This window comes from Oryctolagus cuniculus, chromosome 5 (assembly GCF_964237555.1).
Source record: "Oryctolagus cuniculus chromosome 5, mOryCun1.1, whole genome shotgun sequence".
In the NCBI taxonomy this organism is placed as follows: Eukaryota; Metazoa; Chordata; class Mammalia; order Lagomorpha; family Leporidae; genus Oryctolagus; species Oryctolagus cuniculus.
Window position 1 is genome coordinate 153,517,941 of NC_091436.1, and position 17,377 is coordinate 153,535,317.

Below are 17,377 nucleotides of genomic sequence, written 5' to 3' on the forward strand. Positions count from 1 at the left end.
TCTCTAGCCTCCTCTTTTCCTCTCTCCTTTCTCCTCTTTCTCTCTTACTCTCCTTTTCCCTCTTTGCCCCTTCCCTCCAGGCTGCTGCGTTTTCCCCAATAAACCCTTTTCCTTACTCTGGTGTTTGCTGTGTTTTGTGACAGCCTAACAGAAATACATAACATCTGAGGCCTCCGGGCTCTCCTCCAAATCCTCTCATTTTTCATGGCTCTTAGAACACATGTGCAAATGCAGGAACTCCTATCAGTCAATATCCAATCAGAAAAACAGCAACTAGGAAATTATTTTTATAGAAATAACAACAATTATACAGGTGTTGGGAGAAGTAAAGTAAAAGCAGATCTGATGTATCTAGCACCAATGAAAAACCAGGAGTCCTCTAGGATTGGGGGCACAAAGCAAAATACTAGATCCTCAAGGTTTTGGAAGCTGACTGGTAGTCAGGGCTCAGAACTCCATGGTGGTGGTAGGGCGGGGTAGAGCTCATGGCTGACACCAGGGTGGCATACCTTTGGTATGATAATACAGTACTGTTCTGATTGACCGCCTGCCTGTAAGCCCTCCTAAGTGTTCCTAATTTTCACAGTGTAACAGGAATCCATCTGCGGAAGAAAAAATGGTACTAAATGAAAGATTAATTGAAGGTTTGTGCAGAGTCCTAGAGTCATTATCATAGATTATAGAAAGGATAGGGGTTTAAAGCAGACATAGGGATTAAGTGACTGCCCACATAGGCTCTTTCTTATCTGCCTCACACACAGCTAGCTTCCACAGCGGTAAATAACAGAAGGGCCAGTCACTTCTAATCAATCTTGGAAAGGATGTACCATGTTTCCTGCTATATTGCCTGGATCACCTCCGGTAGACAGCAGCTAAAATGCCTTCCAAAATCCCAGGTTCTGGAGTCAGCCCCTTGCATGTTTAGTTGTGATTCGCTTTAATAAAATCAAAATGGCTTCCACAAAAATTTGTACAACCTTTATAATTTCCATTTTAAAACGTGCCTCTGGCTTCCACTTTCTTCCCACTACCTTTCTATAATCTGTGACTTTCCTGTGAAGAGGGCCACAGGGAAAAGGACTGTGCCTTGTACACACTCAGCCTCAACTGCAATTAGCAGTGCAAAGCTAGGATATGTGATGGGAGTAGGCAAAAATCAATGACATTACCCTACTGCAGGAAAAACAAGTGCATTGGGGGGCATATTAGAATACTGGGATAATGACCAGACATCCTAGAATCCATCATCACATCAAAAGTCAGTTAAACGCATGGCAAAGAAAACTTTTTAAGACTGACAATCATGACCACCTTAACAGAATTTACTGTGAAACTAACATTCCAAAGGAAAACAGCTTGTCGGTAAGATTACATTTGTGCTTCCTTAAATTACCAATTAAGATGTGTTACAGCGCTTTAAACAAGAAAGGGAGTGGCCCTGAAAAGAGCCTTTGGGTTTCTGAAAGCAAGAGACTGTTCACTTGGAGCTGGTGTACTTGGTGACGGCCTTGGTGCCCTCGGACACGGCGTGCTTGGCCAGCTCGCCGGGCAGCAGCAGGCGCACGGCCGTCTGGATCTCGCGCGACGTGATGGTCGAGCGCTTGTTGTAGTGCGCCAGGCGCGAGGCCTCGCCGGCGATGCGCTCGAAGATGTCGTTGACGAACGAGTTCATGATGCCCATGGCCTTGGACGAGATGCCGGTGTCGGGGTGCACCTGCTTGAGCACCTTGTACACGTAGACCGAGTAGCTCTCCTTGCGGCTGCGCTTGCGCTTCTTGCCGTCCTTCTTCTGCGCCTTGGTCACCGCCTTCTTGGAGCCCTTCTTCGGGGCCGGCGCAGACTTCGCGGGCTCAGGCATGATGGGAACTCTCAGTGGAAACGCAGAAAACCTTCAGATGACTGCCTGTCCCTGGAGTCCTCTTTTATAGAGCTCCTATGCAAATAAGGTATGCTCAAATACCCAGTTCTGATTTGAAAGCAGATTAGTGATGTCAAATATGTAAAATAATTGCATCATACCCTCGTTCTTATTGGTCCTTTTGTCAGTAGTTAATTTCAACCAATAGAATCACCCGTTTTACACTTCCACCCACCGCTATAACTGGCTTCTTCAACGTCCCCTTGCACTCCGTGTTCTCTTTAACCGGTGAATCAGCATGTCTGGTCGCGGCAAGCAGGGCGGCAAGGCGCGCGCCAAGGCCAAGACCCGCTCCTCCCGGGCCGGGCTCCAGTTCCCCGTGGGCCGCGTCCACCGCCTGCTGCGCAAGGGCAACTACGCCGAGCGCGTGGGCGCCGGCGCGCCCGTGTACCTGGCGGCCGTGCTCGAGTACCTGACGGCCGAGATCCTGGAGCTGGCGGGCAACGCGGCGCGCGACAACAAGAAGACGCGCATCATCCCGCGCCACCTGCAGCTGGCCATCCGCAACGACGAGGAGCTCAACAAGCTGCTGGGCCGCGTCACCATCGCGCAGGGCGGCGTGCTGCCCAACATCCAGGCCGTGCTGCTGCCCAAGAAGACCGAGAGCCACCACAAGGCCAAGGGCAAATAAAAATAGCTCAAGACAGCGTGACCCCCCCCCCTCAGGTGCACAAATCAAAGGCTCTTTTCAGAGCCACCCACTCTTTTCTGTAAAGTGCTGGAATACTTTTAAACGTCCCAGTATCCTGTTTTTATGCATCTTCATGGGTATTTATTGCTCGGTAGGTATTTATTCCACATGAGAGATCAGTTAGTTTGCTGAACCACTAGTTCACGTACCCCATTTATTAAAAGTACAAAATACAGAAATGGAAGTTAGTCTGGAATTGCTTTATGTGCAAGATATAGAGCTGTAGATTATGTAATACAATACCATACCGAGTTCTATAAAGTATCACTATGACCCTAATTGTGTACTCGGATAAGTATACAAAGAATACCTACTACACAAACCAAGGCGTGTGCTGCGTGTTCATAGACAATTGCTCTCAAGGAAACTCCAGAATTCGAGTAGAATGACAGAACAAAGAAAGATGTCTGCCCAATCACACTTCAGGCGGGATTTTTAAATTGTGCGTGTGACAGCATCTAAATTTTTCAAGAATTCTCTGTTCTTTTTCTTGCCAGAAAACGCAATTAGCAAGGTACTTTAAAGTTATCATAAAATTAAGCTTTGCCTTTATGATAGAAATTTAAAAGTAAACCAAAAAATGCGATACTCAGTGTTGAGGGAATGCAATTAAGTTCTCCCAGAAGTTTCTGAAGACCAATCAGATCTCAGCATGGGACTCATTAAAGCAAGCAGTTCTAGCCCTATACACAGGATTTTCACCAGGATGCTCTTCTATCCTCATGGCCCGCAAGAAAGCGGGGCCGTGGACAACCCAAGGCGGAGGACACCCGCGAGCAGCTGGCCACCAAGGAGATGGAGTGCGCGTCCAGCTGGCTCTCTCAAGCCACGCCTCCAGCGCGTGGTGTCCCGGATGGCGCCGGATTTCAGCACTGCCCTGGGCTTCCGGAGTTCCATCAGCCAAGCAGACACTGCTGCAGGCGGCCTGTAAGTCTCCCCCGCGGGGCCTTTGACTTGGACTTGGGAGCCTCTTGTGGCTTGTACCCGCGTCGGGGAGAAGGCAAACTCAGAGCTTTCATTTCATCTCAATTGAAAGGCTCTTTGCAGAGCCAAGCACTTTGTCAGTAGAAGCTATATAAGTGCATTCATTTATTTTACCTTCCCTGCTAAAAAAGAGTTTCTTTGCAAAGACTGGAATGAATGAGATCTGTAGACCTGAATTTTGTAACATTGTATCTAGTAAAGGTTTCATGATAACTAGCTGTGTAATGGTGCGTAACTTATTACTCAGCAAACTGCCTCACTTCTCTCTTCACAAGTGCTCTGTCAAATCAGACTGCTCAATTTGGTGAGGTCAGAATTGGGATGTGGCTGGAATGAATTCTAGGTAAATTGTTAAAAGTGAGGGTGTCATACTGATAATAGAACTTGCCTCTGATCAGCTCCATGGAGTGCAAAAGAAAAAAGAAAAAAAAAAACAGTACATGTATAATTCCTTGTACTGAGGCCAAAGACTAGTATAGCCAAATGATTTTATAAAGTTCCTTCAACAAAGTGGGTAGGCTTCAATAGCCTAAAAACCAAGCACAGACCTGTCTTTCAACAAGGAGAAATTGACCCTTCCTGCCATTACCTTATGACACTTATCAAAGTGTAAAATTCCAAGTGATGAACAAAAATTCAAATAATGTTTCCAATATATAATTCATCCATAAAAGAACAATAAATAAACCTACTTCAAAGAAAAAAAGATTATTAAGCATATATGATACATAGTTTCTGAAAGGAAGAAAGTCGCCAAGACAAATTGAGATCAGAAAGGTTTATGTCCTTTACAATTGCATTGTAAGCTTTGGGTTATGTTTTGTATTGGACAAAGATAATTTCTATCTCTAATGGACAGAAATAATGGCAGTCATCAATATCCTCCAAATCATCATCGAAAAACACAGGCCCAGCGGCCTTGATAAATCGTGAAACAGAAGCATATTCCCCAAGACAAAAAGCTGAGTATGCGGTTTAGACTAAGCTTTCCCACAACAATGAAAGCGAATACAGGCCATTCTTTACCCTAAGTCTAGGATTTTCCTATGTCTTGACAGGGCTCAGAGCTGTCCTACACTGCCCAAAGACCTCTCAATGTCCTCACTGATCCCAAGGCTGCTGAAAAAATTGCTTCCCTACCTGCATTTTCCACCTTCCCATCACATGCTCACTGATGATGACTTACAATGATACTGGGGGATTAGGGCCGAATTTCCCAGGCCTGAAAAATGTGAGAGGACCTGCACCTTGCAGAACCCTCTGAACAGCCAAGCAAGTCACGGGACAGTTCTTGTGAGCCTTTTATGTCACAAAGGCACAGTTGGGAATCAGGAGATATAACATGAACACCTATCAAAGAATGCATTCAATTCATCCACAAAGGAAACAACATGCAAAATGCCAATAGGCTTAAAGAGCATTCAGGAAATTACAGTATTTTTATAGGAAATTTATCTAGGAAAAGATTGTGGAATGTGATTAAGGCAAAAGTAATTCATGTGCAAAAGGTCATAAATTTGGGGAGCTATATATGTTCTACGGAATGGAAGTCATTTCTTTTACTACTAGGTAAAAGCCTATAAGTTATGCTGCTTGCCAGGCTACAACCAGCAACTTCACTAAGTGCATTTTATAACCCTTCTGGCTTAACATTCAAGTTTAATTTTATACATATATATGTGTGTATATATATATACATATATATCTTATGACACTTTTCAAAGTGTAAAATTCCAAGTGATGAACAAAGATTCAAATAAATAATGTTTCCAATATATAATTCATCCATAAAAGAATAAGAAATAAACCTACTTCAAAGAAATAAAGAAGGTTATTAAGCATATATAATATATAATTTTTGAAAGGAAGAAAGTCACCAAGGCAACATATATATTGGAGCAAAGCAAGATATAAGTCAAAGACCTCCTGCTGCAGCAGCCCAGAGCAGAGGCTCCAAGAGAGGAAGACCACTGAACAATGTTTCTTACACTATAAACCCTTCTTAGAAAAAAAAAAAAAAAAAAAAAAAAGGATCTTACTTCCTTAATTCCATCTTCCTTGGCCTTCACCTAGGTTCCAGGAATAATCATTCATGGCCCTCATTGCTTCCCTAAAATGCCTTTGAGCTTCCAGAGTGATTTGTTTTCTTCTTCTTTCAACTATCACAAGGTACATTCTTTTTTACATGCATCGAAGTTTACACTTGGAGGATGCAAATGGCTTTAATAATTAAGTTTGGATACTGTTCTTCAAAAAGCTAGGCTCATGGAAAAAGCTGGATTAGTATAGAATCTCAAGTAATCTCTATCCACTGATCTCCTGCCATTGAAGAAACAGATGTTAATAACTTTTCTAGCTGTCTATCTTTTCTTTCCTTGACGAGTAGCAGTTTCTTTGATAGCTTCTCTTTGTTCACTTATGTGACATTACTTTTAATTAATTTAATTAATGCTTAATTCTAGTTTGAATCCAATATCTACTGGATTTCTGAAAAATAGAAAATGCCCATTTTGATTCAAAGGTATACTACCAATATTTGGTAAGGAGTCAAGAAACAGGACAAAGTAAGAATCCTTGCAGAGTGCTACCTATAAAAAGTAATGCAAGCGATATATGTCATTTTGAAATTTCCAGTAACCACATTTGAAAAAGTGTGAAGAAGCATGTGAAATTATTTGACTAATATATTTAATACCGACTGTCAAAATGTTATCACTTCAGTGTATAATTAGTGTAAAAGCATTATTATTGTAATATTTTACATTTCTCTTTTCAGCCTATCTTCCAACTTGGTTGTATTCTCTCTCAGCTCCCAATAAATGTTCATTGGAAACCATTTGTTCTGCATTTAGATCTCACAAACTTTGCTGTTGAAAAATTGAAATATTTGGGTTTTTCAAACACACCTCACACATCCCAATCACTCTCAGCTTTCATTTAACAAAAAAATGGAAATTTAACAAAGTAAATGACTCAGGACCATGGCAGTGTCTGTGCCCTGCAGTGCCAAGGTCATCCCTGGTATAGCATCAGTGGTTAAGCTCAATGTCTTATCTGAGTGAATGTTCCAGACACTCTCCAGGGCCACCCACCTGTTCCCAAGAAAGGGCTGGTAACTTCCAAGTCGTGTTTCAGCACTCTGGGCCTTTCAGTAAAGGGCTCTGGGATGACCGACGCTTCCCCAAGTGTCTGGGAATTCGCCCCTCACCTACCCTGTTTTCCAGGAGTCCCTGCTCTATATCCCTGACAGCAGGTCCGTGCCACTTAGTCTTGGATAGTCTTTTTGTACCTCAAACAATCCAGCTTTTCAGATTATCTACCCCAGCATATTACAGACTTTTAATATACAGAGCTATTCTTATTGCTCCTTTTAGAGAAAAAAAAAAAAAAAACACTTTCTCTTAGGAGGAGAAAATGAGGCTCCCATATCGAAAAGGCCTTCCTTCTTCCAGGACAGAAACTTGCTTACCCTCAGACATGGGGACAGCAGGCAGAGGAAAATGGGAATGAACTTTATTTAATCCTTATCTTCTGTGTTACTTTCACACCACCAGCTGCCCTTGCCCAAACCCTATTTGGTTTTCATGTTTGCATAATTTATCACTGTTCAGTATATAACTAGTCTGTTTTGCTTCTCTGGGCTTTCATTTCTTTATGAACTCTGTTATGTCATGTACAACGAATATCATACATTTGTGTGTTTTTCCCTTGTAAATCCATCATTTTTTGCAGGGTCTGAGCCAAGAAATTTGAAAGATAGAAAGAAAAGGACCTTCTATGCTTTCCTGTTGTTTCTACAGGAGGTCACAGGCAATGGCCCACTTGCAAGTACCTCAAAAATCCAAGGCACCCTCTTAAGCTAACACAGAGTCCTGCCTGCAGGCAATCTGAACAGATCACAGTCTAAGAGGCTGAATAGAGGAGGGGACAGGGGAGGGCCTGAAGCTATGCTGGTTAACTCTCTTTTGTTCTTAGGCATATTGTATTTTTCCTGCTCATTACTGTAATCAGGTAGCCAATCCCCCCCCCCCACCCCCCGCCGCTGCCCCCATGATACCCACTATCCTGAGTGCTTGTTTGAGGCAGACTTTTGTGTGTGGACAGAACTTACCAGGACTCCTTTATCTAATCTGTGGACTTGGACAAGGGATACAATATAAAGAATTTTTTCTTTCTAATTATGTTATCTGTGTGGCATCCATTTTGCTTGGCTTTCTCCAACCCTGCTGTGGACAAACCAAATGTCCACTTTAGGACATCCAAATGGCAAGAAATTCAGAGGCCTCTGTGAAGTGAGAGAGGCCTCCAGCCAACAGCCAGTACAGAAATGAAACATAAATTTCCACAAAGAAATCCTGCAACCTGCTTCAGTGAGTTTAGAAGCTGCTCCTTCTCCCAATCAAATATTTAAGAGACCTCAAGTCTGGCCAGCACCTCCACTGAGTTCTTACAAAAGACTGGAGTAAGCCATACCTGCAACCCTGAAACTATGAGATAACCCGTATTCTCTGAAGCTACTGAATCACAGGTAATATATTATGCAGTAATAAATAACTAATCTGCTTAGCAAACACATTTGACATCTTCAAAAACCCACTCTCAACCCAAAAAATAGCTATAAGCAATTGAAACTGTAATCCGAAAGCTTGCACTAAAGAACTGAAAATTAAAAAGCTGTCCTATGAGTATAGTGTTTCACAGTTATGTAATCCTCTGCACATATACTATATTCTGGACTTGGACTGTGCTGGCCTGCGGCACAATGAACTGGGTTTTCCTGAAACAGAGAGTGGGAATGCGGGGACAAGGACGCAAAGAATGGAGCCAAGACAAGTCCTGATCAAGGCTCCTTTATTGAACAAATCCAGTAGTATTTAAACATGACCAGTTGTTTACAAGAAGGAGCACAAAAGATTTACATATCAAAAAGGCTTTTAAGGTTACAAAGAATTCCCAATAAGGTTCTTAATTATTGCTTACAAGGGTACAATAAAACACTTAGGTGATAAATGCAGGTTACAGGTGTGACTGATTATCTGTATCATCTCTTGTGAGAGGTTTAGGTTCTTCCTGCCTCTTCCCGGAATCTCCCCTAGCCTAATTGTCTGTGCCCAATTGTCTCCATTCATATGTTTAAGTGTAAACAAAGGGAGTGACTACCTGAGGCTGCCCACATTGGACAAACATTGCTCATGCCTTGTTGGGTACCCCAATAACAAAGCTTTATGTTGTCTTTTGGATGGACCTAATTATATATATTTGTGGAGTAAAATCAGATATTTTCATACATGTATACATTGTAATGGTCAGAATGAAGTAATTTGCATATTCATCACCTCAAATATTGATCCTGTCTTTGTAGGGAGAACATTAAATTTTTCTCTTCTAGCTATTATGAAATATACATTCATATTATAGTCCCCACTAATATGCAACACAACACCAAAACTTGTCTCTGCCATGTAGTATCAGTTGTCTAATCTCTTCCAATTCTCATGCTCTCCTCTCCTCAGCCTCTGGCAACCACTTCTCTACTACAGATCTCTAGGAGATAAAGATTTTGAGAGGTTTCCATGTGGGTGAAACAACATACTACTCACCGCTCCATGCTTGTTTCTCCTAACATAAGTCACCAACGACAGGATTTCATCCATTTTGGTGGCTGGCTAGTATTCCCTTCCATACATATACTGTATCTCCTTGATCCTTTACTTGGTAGGACACTGGTTGACTGCATATCTTGGGTATTATGAGTAGTGCTGCAATAAACATAGGAGTGCAGATGTCTCCACAGACTGAGTACTTTTCACTGGGGATATCCTCAGTGGTGGGGCAGGTGGATCACAGGGTAGCTGGACATAACCCTTGAAAAGCGCTTATATGACATGTGCTCAAATGCAATGCATCTAACTTATTCTGTCAGCAACCCAAATATAAATGACCCACTTTCCTAACACTGACACATGGAACTAATACATCTCATGTATATCTTTTTTCCCCCTAACTAAATAAATATGAAACAATCACTCTCTGAAGGCAGGGAATATACAGATACATCACAAAAGGAAAAGTAATAAAAATTGTAGTTTCAGAATACATTATCAGCACCATATATTAAAAGTTACAGCAATAATATGTTCAAAGCAAGCACAAGATAGTTAATGAAAATTTCTTTTTAAATGAAAAATTTGTAAGAGTACCCTAAAAATGAGCCAGATATTTGTAAGGAAGTTAAACTCTCAGGCCTAAGAACCAAAAGTCCCTCAGGCCTAGGGAAGTGTCTACTACAGAAAAGCCAAGTCATCTGTTAATATGCACAGCAAATTATCTTTGTGCTGCAGGCCCCATTTCTTAAAGAGTGTAGGCAAACATAATCTAATCATTGGAGAACTCAATGTCACATGGATCCCCTACCTTATCTTAAAATCCAAGGAAATATAGGGCAATCCAAGGAACTATAGTACATTTAGAACACTACTCTCCTAAGGCTTTTAGGATTAAAAAACACACACACAAAAAAAACAAACAAATGAGAAACACCAAAACTTTTATAGCTTTAAGACATTTCCTTCTGTATATAATCATATCACAGAATCAGTGCTGCACAGAAAACCTTAAAGAAACCATTTACACAGTTTCAGTCTCTTACATTGTTACAATTTGGTAAAAACCTGAAAACATGCATACATAATGCACTAGAAATACCTGTTGTTAAATTCCTCCATGTACGAAACAGAGTAGTTTTGAAAAGATTTAGGAGAAACAGAACAAAGCTTTTCACTCAGTGCCAACACCTGGACCACCCTCCCAAAACACAAGCAGATATTGGGGCAAATTTCCCAATTCTTTATATGAAGTTTATGCAAACAATTCCTTACAAACCTAAACGCTGATTGGACCAATGTAGCCAATACATTAAATGTAAGTGAATTAGGAATGCCCAAAATTATTTTTCCATTGGTTGCAGAAAAGTGCAGCCAAAGGAACCCAATAAACCGATTTAGAGCATGCACACACATAATTTCACTAAGAATTCTTTCCAATAAATGTTTTTTTAGAATCTTCGAAAATAAAGGTGGATTGATGCCTTAGAACAGGAAAGGCAGGGACAGAAACACCATGGCCTGGGGGAGGCGCCCCCCGCAGCAGCTCCCACCGCTCAGCGCCCGTGCCTCTGGGGGTGTATTTACCAACCAACCAGATTGGGAGAGTTCTCCGCCATCTTTTCCAAGTCTCTACGTCGGAAAAGCTTTCTTCCTATTATACCCAGACCGGCATTTTCAGTTCAACAACACAAAGCCGGACTTTCAGATTCCCTTGCGGGGCGATGAAAGCCCGATATTAAAAAGCCAACGTTTCCAGGCTCTTGAAGTTCGCCACGCATACCCGGAGTAAAACACAACATTCCTTACGCTTAAAATCCTGTATTCTGGAAAACCGCGTGAGTAAGCTCCATTCTCTGAAGTCCCTGAGAACGACAGCTTACTTAAACGGATGACGCTGGCACACAAACAGGTTAATGAGGCAGAAAACATGGCGGCCGAATCCAAGAGCAAAACTCGAAATTTCTTCCCTTTCGAACACACTCGGTATTGTGCAGTGAAACATTGTACAAGCCCAAGAGGCTACGTTGTTAACATTCTGTAGCGTTCCAGCACGTAAACCTTTAACAAAGAAACGAGTTACCTAGGAAATGATCTGTGAAAGAGGCAGGGCCCACGGATTGAAATTGACCAATCAGAAACCGGTCCCAACAGCATAAACCAATCGAAAGCAGTGAGAGTGTTTCCGGAAGTCACTGGCATTGTCCACAACCCAATCAGAGCGACCCTTTTCTTATATAAGCCGGTCGGCTGCCGGGCTCCTCGCGGTTTGTGCTACTGAGTAGTGATGGCTCGCACGAAGCAGACGGCGCGCAAGTCGACGGGCGGCAAGGCGCCGCGCAAGCAGCTGGCCACCAAGGCGGCCCGCAAGAGCGCGCCGGCCACGGGCGGCGTCAAGAAGCCGCACCGCTACCGGCCCGGCACGGTGGCGCTGCGCGAGATCCGGCGCTACCAGAAGTCCACCGAGCTGCTCATCCGCAAGCTGCCCTTCCAGCGCCTGGTGCGCGAGATCGCGCAGGACTTCAAGACGGACCTGCGCTTTCAGAGCTCGGCCGTCATGGCGCTGCAGGAGGCCTGCGAGGCCTACCTCGTCGGCCTCTTCGAGGACACCAACCTCTGCGCCATCCACGCCAAGCGCGTCACCATCATGCCCAAAGACATCCAGCTGGCGCGCCGCATCCGCGGGGAGCGGGCCTAAGAACCCGGCCGTGAGCTCACCGGAAACCCAAAGGCTCTTTTCAGAGCCAACAACACTTTCTTGTAAGGTGCTGTAATGCCAGGTTATACTGCCCATGATGTGCTAACCCTGGGAACGCTTGTGGGGATAAACCTCGGGAAGTTTCATCTGCACCCACTCTGCCCAATTTCGACAGGGCTATGCAGTTCAATGACATTTCACTACGCACTGCTAAGTCACTTAGCCTCAGCTAGTAGTTCCAGGGTGCTGCTTTGTTTGCTTCAGGGTGCTTCACTGTATTTAAATGCCTGGAATATGGCCCAAAACTAAAACTACTCCAGTAACCCGGAGTTGACATGTAAAGGACATCCCGTGAGGAATTTCGTCTCCTTTGCTGGGTTTTAATGCGCAGTGACTGAAAAAAAGGAACAAGAGCTACAGTGGCCTTGGGCCGAGTGCTCTTGGGGAATGCAGGAATCAGGCTTTTCCAACTTCCTCCGCTAACTTCACGTATGACTACCCCATTTTATTATTCAGACGAGATCTGCCGGCTGTATCCTAGAAGCACGGTTACTTCCTAGCCTTAATTAGCACATATTCCCTATTCTGAAAATAACAGGTTTTAAGATTTTTTTTTCCAGTCGGAAGGGAATTAGGAATTTCATTCTGAAAGTATACAGGCTATCATTGAAGAATGTTGACGGAATACTAAAGTGTGGGAATAATCTTGTGTCTAAACATCCCAGAAACTCCCCCAATGGGAAGGAGATATCTTTGCTAGGTTGTTATCAACATTGAAGTGTGCTGCTGCCCATCAAATAATCACTAAGGAAAGATCAGTGAGGTGATGACACTCCAACAAATATGTAAATAGATACACAGACCGAGAGCCACAGCAAGAATTCCTAGTGATTTTATAGAAATTTTTGTTTTTGGAAGCCTAGGAGACTACAACTTGAAAGCTCTGAATTGGGGAGTCAGTTCAAATGCCTAGCTGTCCATAATTGAAATAACTGGAGTTGTTGATAGCTGTAGCATAGTGATCCACTACTAGGTGCAGTAAAGGCATTCCGTGTTTGTAGTTACTTTTTCTGCACTCTGAGATCTGGCACAGTAAGTTTTAGCTTGTGTTTTTATCAAAACGGCTGGACTTTGAGACAGGAAGATATAATGAGCACAGAAAACATATTTTTTATATTGATATTATCCACCATAGCATGTAGCTTACCTGAAAAAAACAAGACACTCAGAAAATTGTTTAATCCAATTGACATTTACAGTAAAAGATGGAGGTGGGCATTCAACCCAATGATTAGAACTCCCACTTACACTGAAAATATACAGTGGCTGGGAAAGGAAAACTTGCATTTCCCAGGCGGGGCTTCTGCTCCAGTTGTGGCTCTTGACTGCAGTTTCTTGTTTAATGCAGACACTAAGAGGCACAAAATAAGTCAATTAAGTGGCTTCCTGCCACCCAAGAGTGGAATTACATCCCCACCTCCCAGATCAGACCCCAGCTCAGCCGTAGCTGTTGAGAGCATTTGGGGAGAAAGCCAGTGGATGGGACCACTCTCTCCAATTAGGAAATCAAACAAACAGAAGTTGCCATTTATTGTATTTATGTATTGATTAGAATTCATTAAGTTTTGAGTATAAAAGTTACTGGCCGGTGCAGCGGCTCAATAAGCTAATCCTCCACCGCCGGCACACTGAGTTCTAGTCCCGGTCGGGGTGCTGGTTTCTGTCCCGGTTGCTCCTCTTCCAGGCCAGCTCTCTGCTGTGGCCCAGGAGTGCAGTGGAGGATGGCCCAAGTGCTTGGGCCCTGCACCCACATGGGAGACCAAGAGAAGCACCTGGCTCCTGGCTTCGTTATCAGCGCGGTGCGCCGGCTGCAGGGGCTATTGGAGGGTGAACCAATGGTAAAGGAAGACCTTTCTCTCTCTCTCACTGTCCACTCTGCCTGTAAAAAAAATTACTTATATTGAAGATCAAAAGTCATGTATTAGTTTATGCATCCAAGTTGAATAGTTATATACTATTCTGTACACTGTAGGGCCTGCACTGTGGTGTAGCAGGTAAAGCTGCCACCTATAGTGCTGGCAGCCTATATGGGCACCAGTTCAAGTCCCAACTACTCCACTTTGATCCAGCTCTCAGCTATAACCTGGCAAAGCTGTAGAAGATGGACCAAGTGCTTGAGCCCCTACATGCACTTGGAAAACCTGGAAGAAGCTCCTGGCTCCTGTGTTCAGATCTGCACAGCTCTTTCAGAAAAGTGAAATGCCCAAAATGATTCCCACTAGCTATTACTATTTTAAACAAACAGCATCAAAATAGTCCTCATACAAATAATAGCATGCAGATGTACTTTTTAAAAACTGAACTTCTGCTTGAAAGAGCTAAAAAGATACAGGCTAAAAGGCTTTTCTTCCAGAAGCATAAGTAGGATATAAAGCTTAACACAATATATCCCATTAAGAAAGCAAACAAATGAGGTGAAGAGACATTCCAGCCATGAGGAAAGAGTGGCAATGGGTCTCTGTACTATATGGAAAGTCTGGAAACTTATACACACAGGATATTTACAATCTGCAGAATAAGGAAGTAAATGGCATTAAAATAGTTCTCCGGGTGGGCACAGCAGGTAAATTGCTGCTTGGGGTGTTAGCATCACATCTTTGAGTGTCTGGTTCCAGTCCAGGCTCCATGCTTCAACTCCAGTTCCTGTTGCTACCACCTGGGAGGAAACACATGACCGCCTGAGTACTTGGGTTCCTGCCACGCATGTGGTAGCACAACAGGGGGATTCCTGGCTCCAGGCTTCAGCGAGGCCCAGCCCTATTTGCAGACTTCTGGTGAGTAACCAGTGGTTGGAAAGATCTCTCGCTCGCCTTCCCTCTCTCACAGGAACAAGTAAATCCTTTAAAATGTTAGTTATTGTGCTCGCTTCAGCAGCACATATACTAAAAATGTTAGCAACCAATGTTCTTGATGTATAATATGCAAAGAACCTGTAAAAAGTTTTTGAAAAGATTGAACCCATGTTTATTTTATGGCTGAAGTGTTTGAAATCCATGTATTTTCATAATTGGCATTTCCCTTGAAGGTGAAGATCCGGCAGACTCAATGCTTAACCCCAAGCAAGATGTGTAACAAACAATGTCAGTTTGCAGGACTCAAAGTGAAACTTTATTTCATAAACTTTAAGCGACCCTGAACCTAAGTGTCATTGATAAAAAGGCCACATTTTCTAACCTAGTATCACATACTCATAAATCAAAAAAAAAAATGCTAAATTGCAATTATGTCTGCTAAAATAAACATGTAACACTTCCTAACCCAGAGCCACATAGATCTGTATGGAATTCGGATTTTGATCTGTAGCAAAACTGAGCTTTCCCAAAACAAACAAAAAAGTAACCCAGTTCAGTCTCGTGTGACTCATTTATCTCCATCAGTTCACAAATCTCGGCTTTCACAAACCATGCCAGCTTCTCAAAGGCTTTGCTGTCTCCCTGCTCACTCAGTTTCTACTGAGCAAGTAGGAAAATGGAGCTAACCACCCCCAGGTCCCCTGGATCCTGCGACGTAGGAAATAGGTACATGCACATATGAAAAACTGTTAAACCTTTTATTACATCATAGCTCAGCTGCCTGTAAAGTTAGGAAACACAAGTCTCCAAAGACAACAGAATGAAACCCAGGGGCCTCGAAGGGGGGAAAGGAAAATCAGGGCGGGAGGAAGACCTGCAACTGCTTTTTAAGCCGCTCTGCGATTGGTGCAGCACGCCTCAGGAGCCCACGCAATCAAGCCGAGACAGGTTCTGATTGGCTAACTCCCAATAGCTTTGCGAACCCAATAAGAAAGAAAACTTCACAAAACCAAAGGGGACTCTCCCTCTGACGTAAACACGTGCAGGCCCAAAAAATAAGGACACACGCGCGGCAAGACCCAGGTGCACAGAACCAGTGAAAAGCTGAGTCTGCTGCACCCGGACAGCTACGCCAGAGTGAACAGAGACAGAGCAAGTCTCCCGGGGACACACGGCCGGTGCCTGGCAAGGGGCGGCGGGGCGCCTGACCCGGAGCCACCTGCAGCTGGCAACGCACAGTGCAGGGGCTCCTGCAACTCAGCACGGAACGCATCAGCCCCGCTCCCGACAAGCGGCCAGCACCTCCGCCTCGGAGTGCCCCGTCAGAAAAGCAAAGTTTAGTCTACAGCGTCTTTACAACAAAAAGAGGGCACGTCAGGAGCCTGGCGCATGCGCGTAGCCTCTCAGTGGAAGGAAACAGCCCAGCCAATACAACGCAGGGCGCCAATTTTAAAGACCGCGTAGTAACTTTTTCCATACTTGCCCATCTACAGTTCAGCTCTTTTCCACGACATCTGTGGGTGGCTCTGAAAAGAGCCTTTTGAGGTTTTGCAAAGCGAAACGTCCCGGCAGAACTTCATTTCTTCTTGGGAGCCGCCTTCTTCGCCTTTGTGACCTTGGGCTTGGCTGCCTTGGGCTTGGAGGCCTTGGGCTTGGCTGCCTTGGCCTTGGCTGGGCTCTTGGCCGCCTTCTTGGGCTTGGCCACCTTGGCCTTCTTGGGGCTCTTGGCCACCTTCTTGGCCCCTGCGGCGGCCGAAGGCTTCTTCGCCTTCTTCGGGGTCTTCTTGGCAGCCTTCTTCGGGGTGGCGGCGCCCGTCGCCTTCTTGGGCTTCTTGGCCGCCCCGGCGGGCTTCTTGGGCTTGGCGGCGCCCGCCTTCTTGGGCTTGGGCTTGGCCTCGCCGGCCGCCGCCTTCTTGTTGAGCTTGAAGGAGCCCGAGGCGCCGGTGCCCTTGGTCTGCACCAGGGTGCCCTTGCTCACCAGGCTCTTGAGGCCCAGCTTGATGCGGCTGTTGTTCTTCTCCACGTCGTAGCCGGCGGCCGCCAGCGCCTTCTTGAGCGCGGCCAGCGACACCCCGCTGCGCTCCTTGGAGGCGGCCACGGCCTTGGTGATCAGCTCGGACACCGGGGGCCCGGACGCCTTGCGCTTGGCGGCAGCCGCGCCGGTCTTCTTCACCTTCTTCTTCACAGGTGTTTTCTCCGCAGGGGCGGGGGCGGCAGGAGCCACGGGGGCGGTCTCCGACATGTCTCCGGTGGGCCAGGAAAGCCAAAAGTGAGCTGAGGCTATCGGAGCAGCGTGTCTCCGGCGCCGGCGGCTGGGGTTTATATAGAGAGACGCTGCGTGGTGATTGGTTCCCTGCTCCTGCGCCGAGCGCTGGAGCAGGACTCCTCGGCACTGCCTTGTGGCTGTGTTTGTTGCCTCTTAAAAAAGAATAAAAATATAAGAAATCGGCGCACGAAATAACTAGGGATTTAGGGGAAACGGGTCCAGGAGACCTCAGGCTTCATTTCTGCTTGGTTTGCTACACTTCCTTTCAAATCCGACGCCCCAAAGCTTCCCTAAATCCCCCAACTCTCTTTCAAAGTTTGGTCAAATTGAGACAACTTTCAGGTTTTCCTTAAAAATACTGCTTC

At 44.7% G+C, this 17,377-nt stretch overlaps 4 protein-coding genes across 4 annotated transcripts; 2 read left to right on the forward strand and 2 right to left on the reverse strand.

Moving 5' to 3' along the window:
• Positions 1-1,429: 1,429 nt before the first annotated feature.
• On the reverse strand, positions 1,430-1,896 carry LOC100348578 (histone H2B type 1-C/E/F/G/I). The gene has a single exon (XM_008262473.4). It carries the CDS (start codon positions 1,856-1,858, stop codon positions 1,478-1,480), a length of 381 nt encoding a protein of 126 aa, XP_008260695.1. The 5' UTR covers positions 1,859-1,896; the 3' UTR covers positions 1,430-1,477.
• A 228-nt stretch (positions 1,897-2,124) lies between these two features.
• On the forward strand, positions 2,125-2,577 carry LOC100344660 (histone H2A type 1-E). The gene has a single exon (XM_051855033.2). It carries the CDS (start codon positions 2,157-2,159, stop codon positions 2,547-2,549), a length of 393 nt encoding a protein of 130 aa, XP_051710993.1. The 5' UTR covers positions 2,125-2,156; the 3' UTR covers positions 2,550-2,577.
• A 5,856-nt stretch (positions 2,578-8,433) lies between these two features.
• On the forward strand, positions 8,434-11,947 carry LOC100344410 (histone H3.1). Its single transcript, XM_070074859.1, has one exon. The coding sequence runs from the start codon at positions 11,484-11,486 to the stop codon at positions 11,892-11,894; it is 411 nt and encodes a 136-aa protein (XP_069930960.1). The 5' UTR covers positions 8,434-11,483; the 3' UTR covers positions 11,895-11,947.
• A 3,543-nt stretch (positions 11,948-15,490) lies between these two features.
• On the reverse strand, positions 15,491-17,052 carry LOC100344156 (histone H1.3). The gene has a single exon (XM_008262454.4). It carries the CDS (start codon positions 16,986-16,988, stop codon positions 16,323-16,325), a length of 666 nt encoding a protein of 221 aa, XP_008260676.1. The 5' UTR covers positions 16,989-17,052; the 3' UTR covers positions 15,491-16,322.
• Between the last annotated feature and the right edge of the window lie 325 nt (positions 17,053-17,377).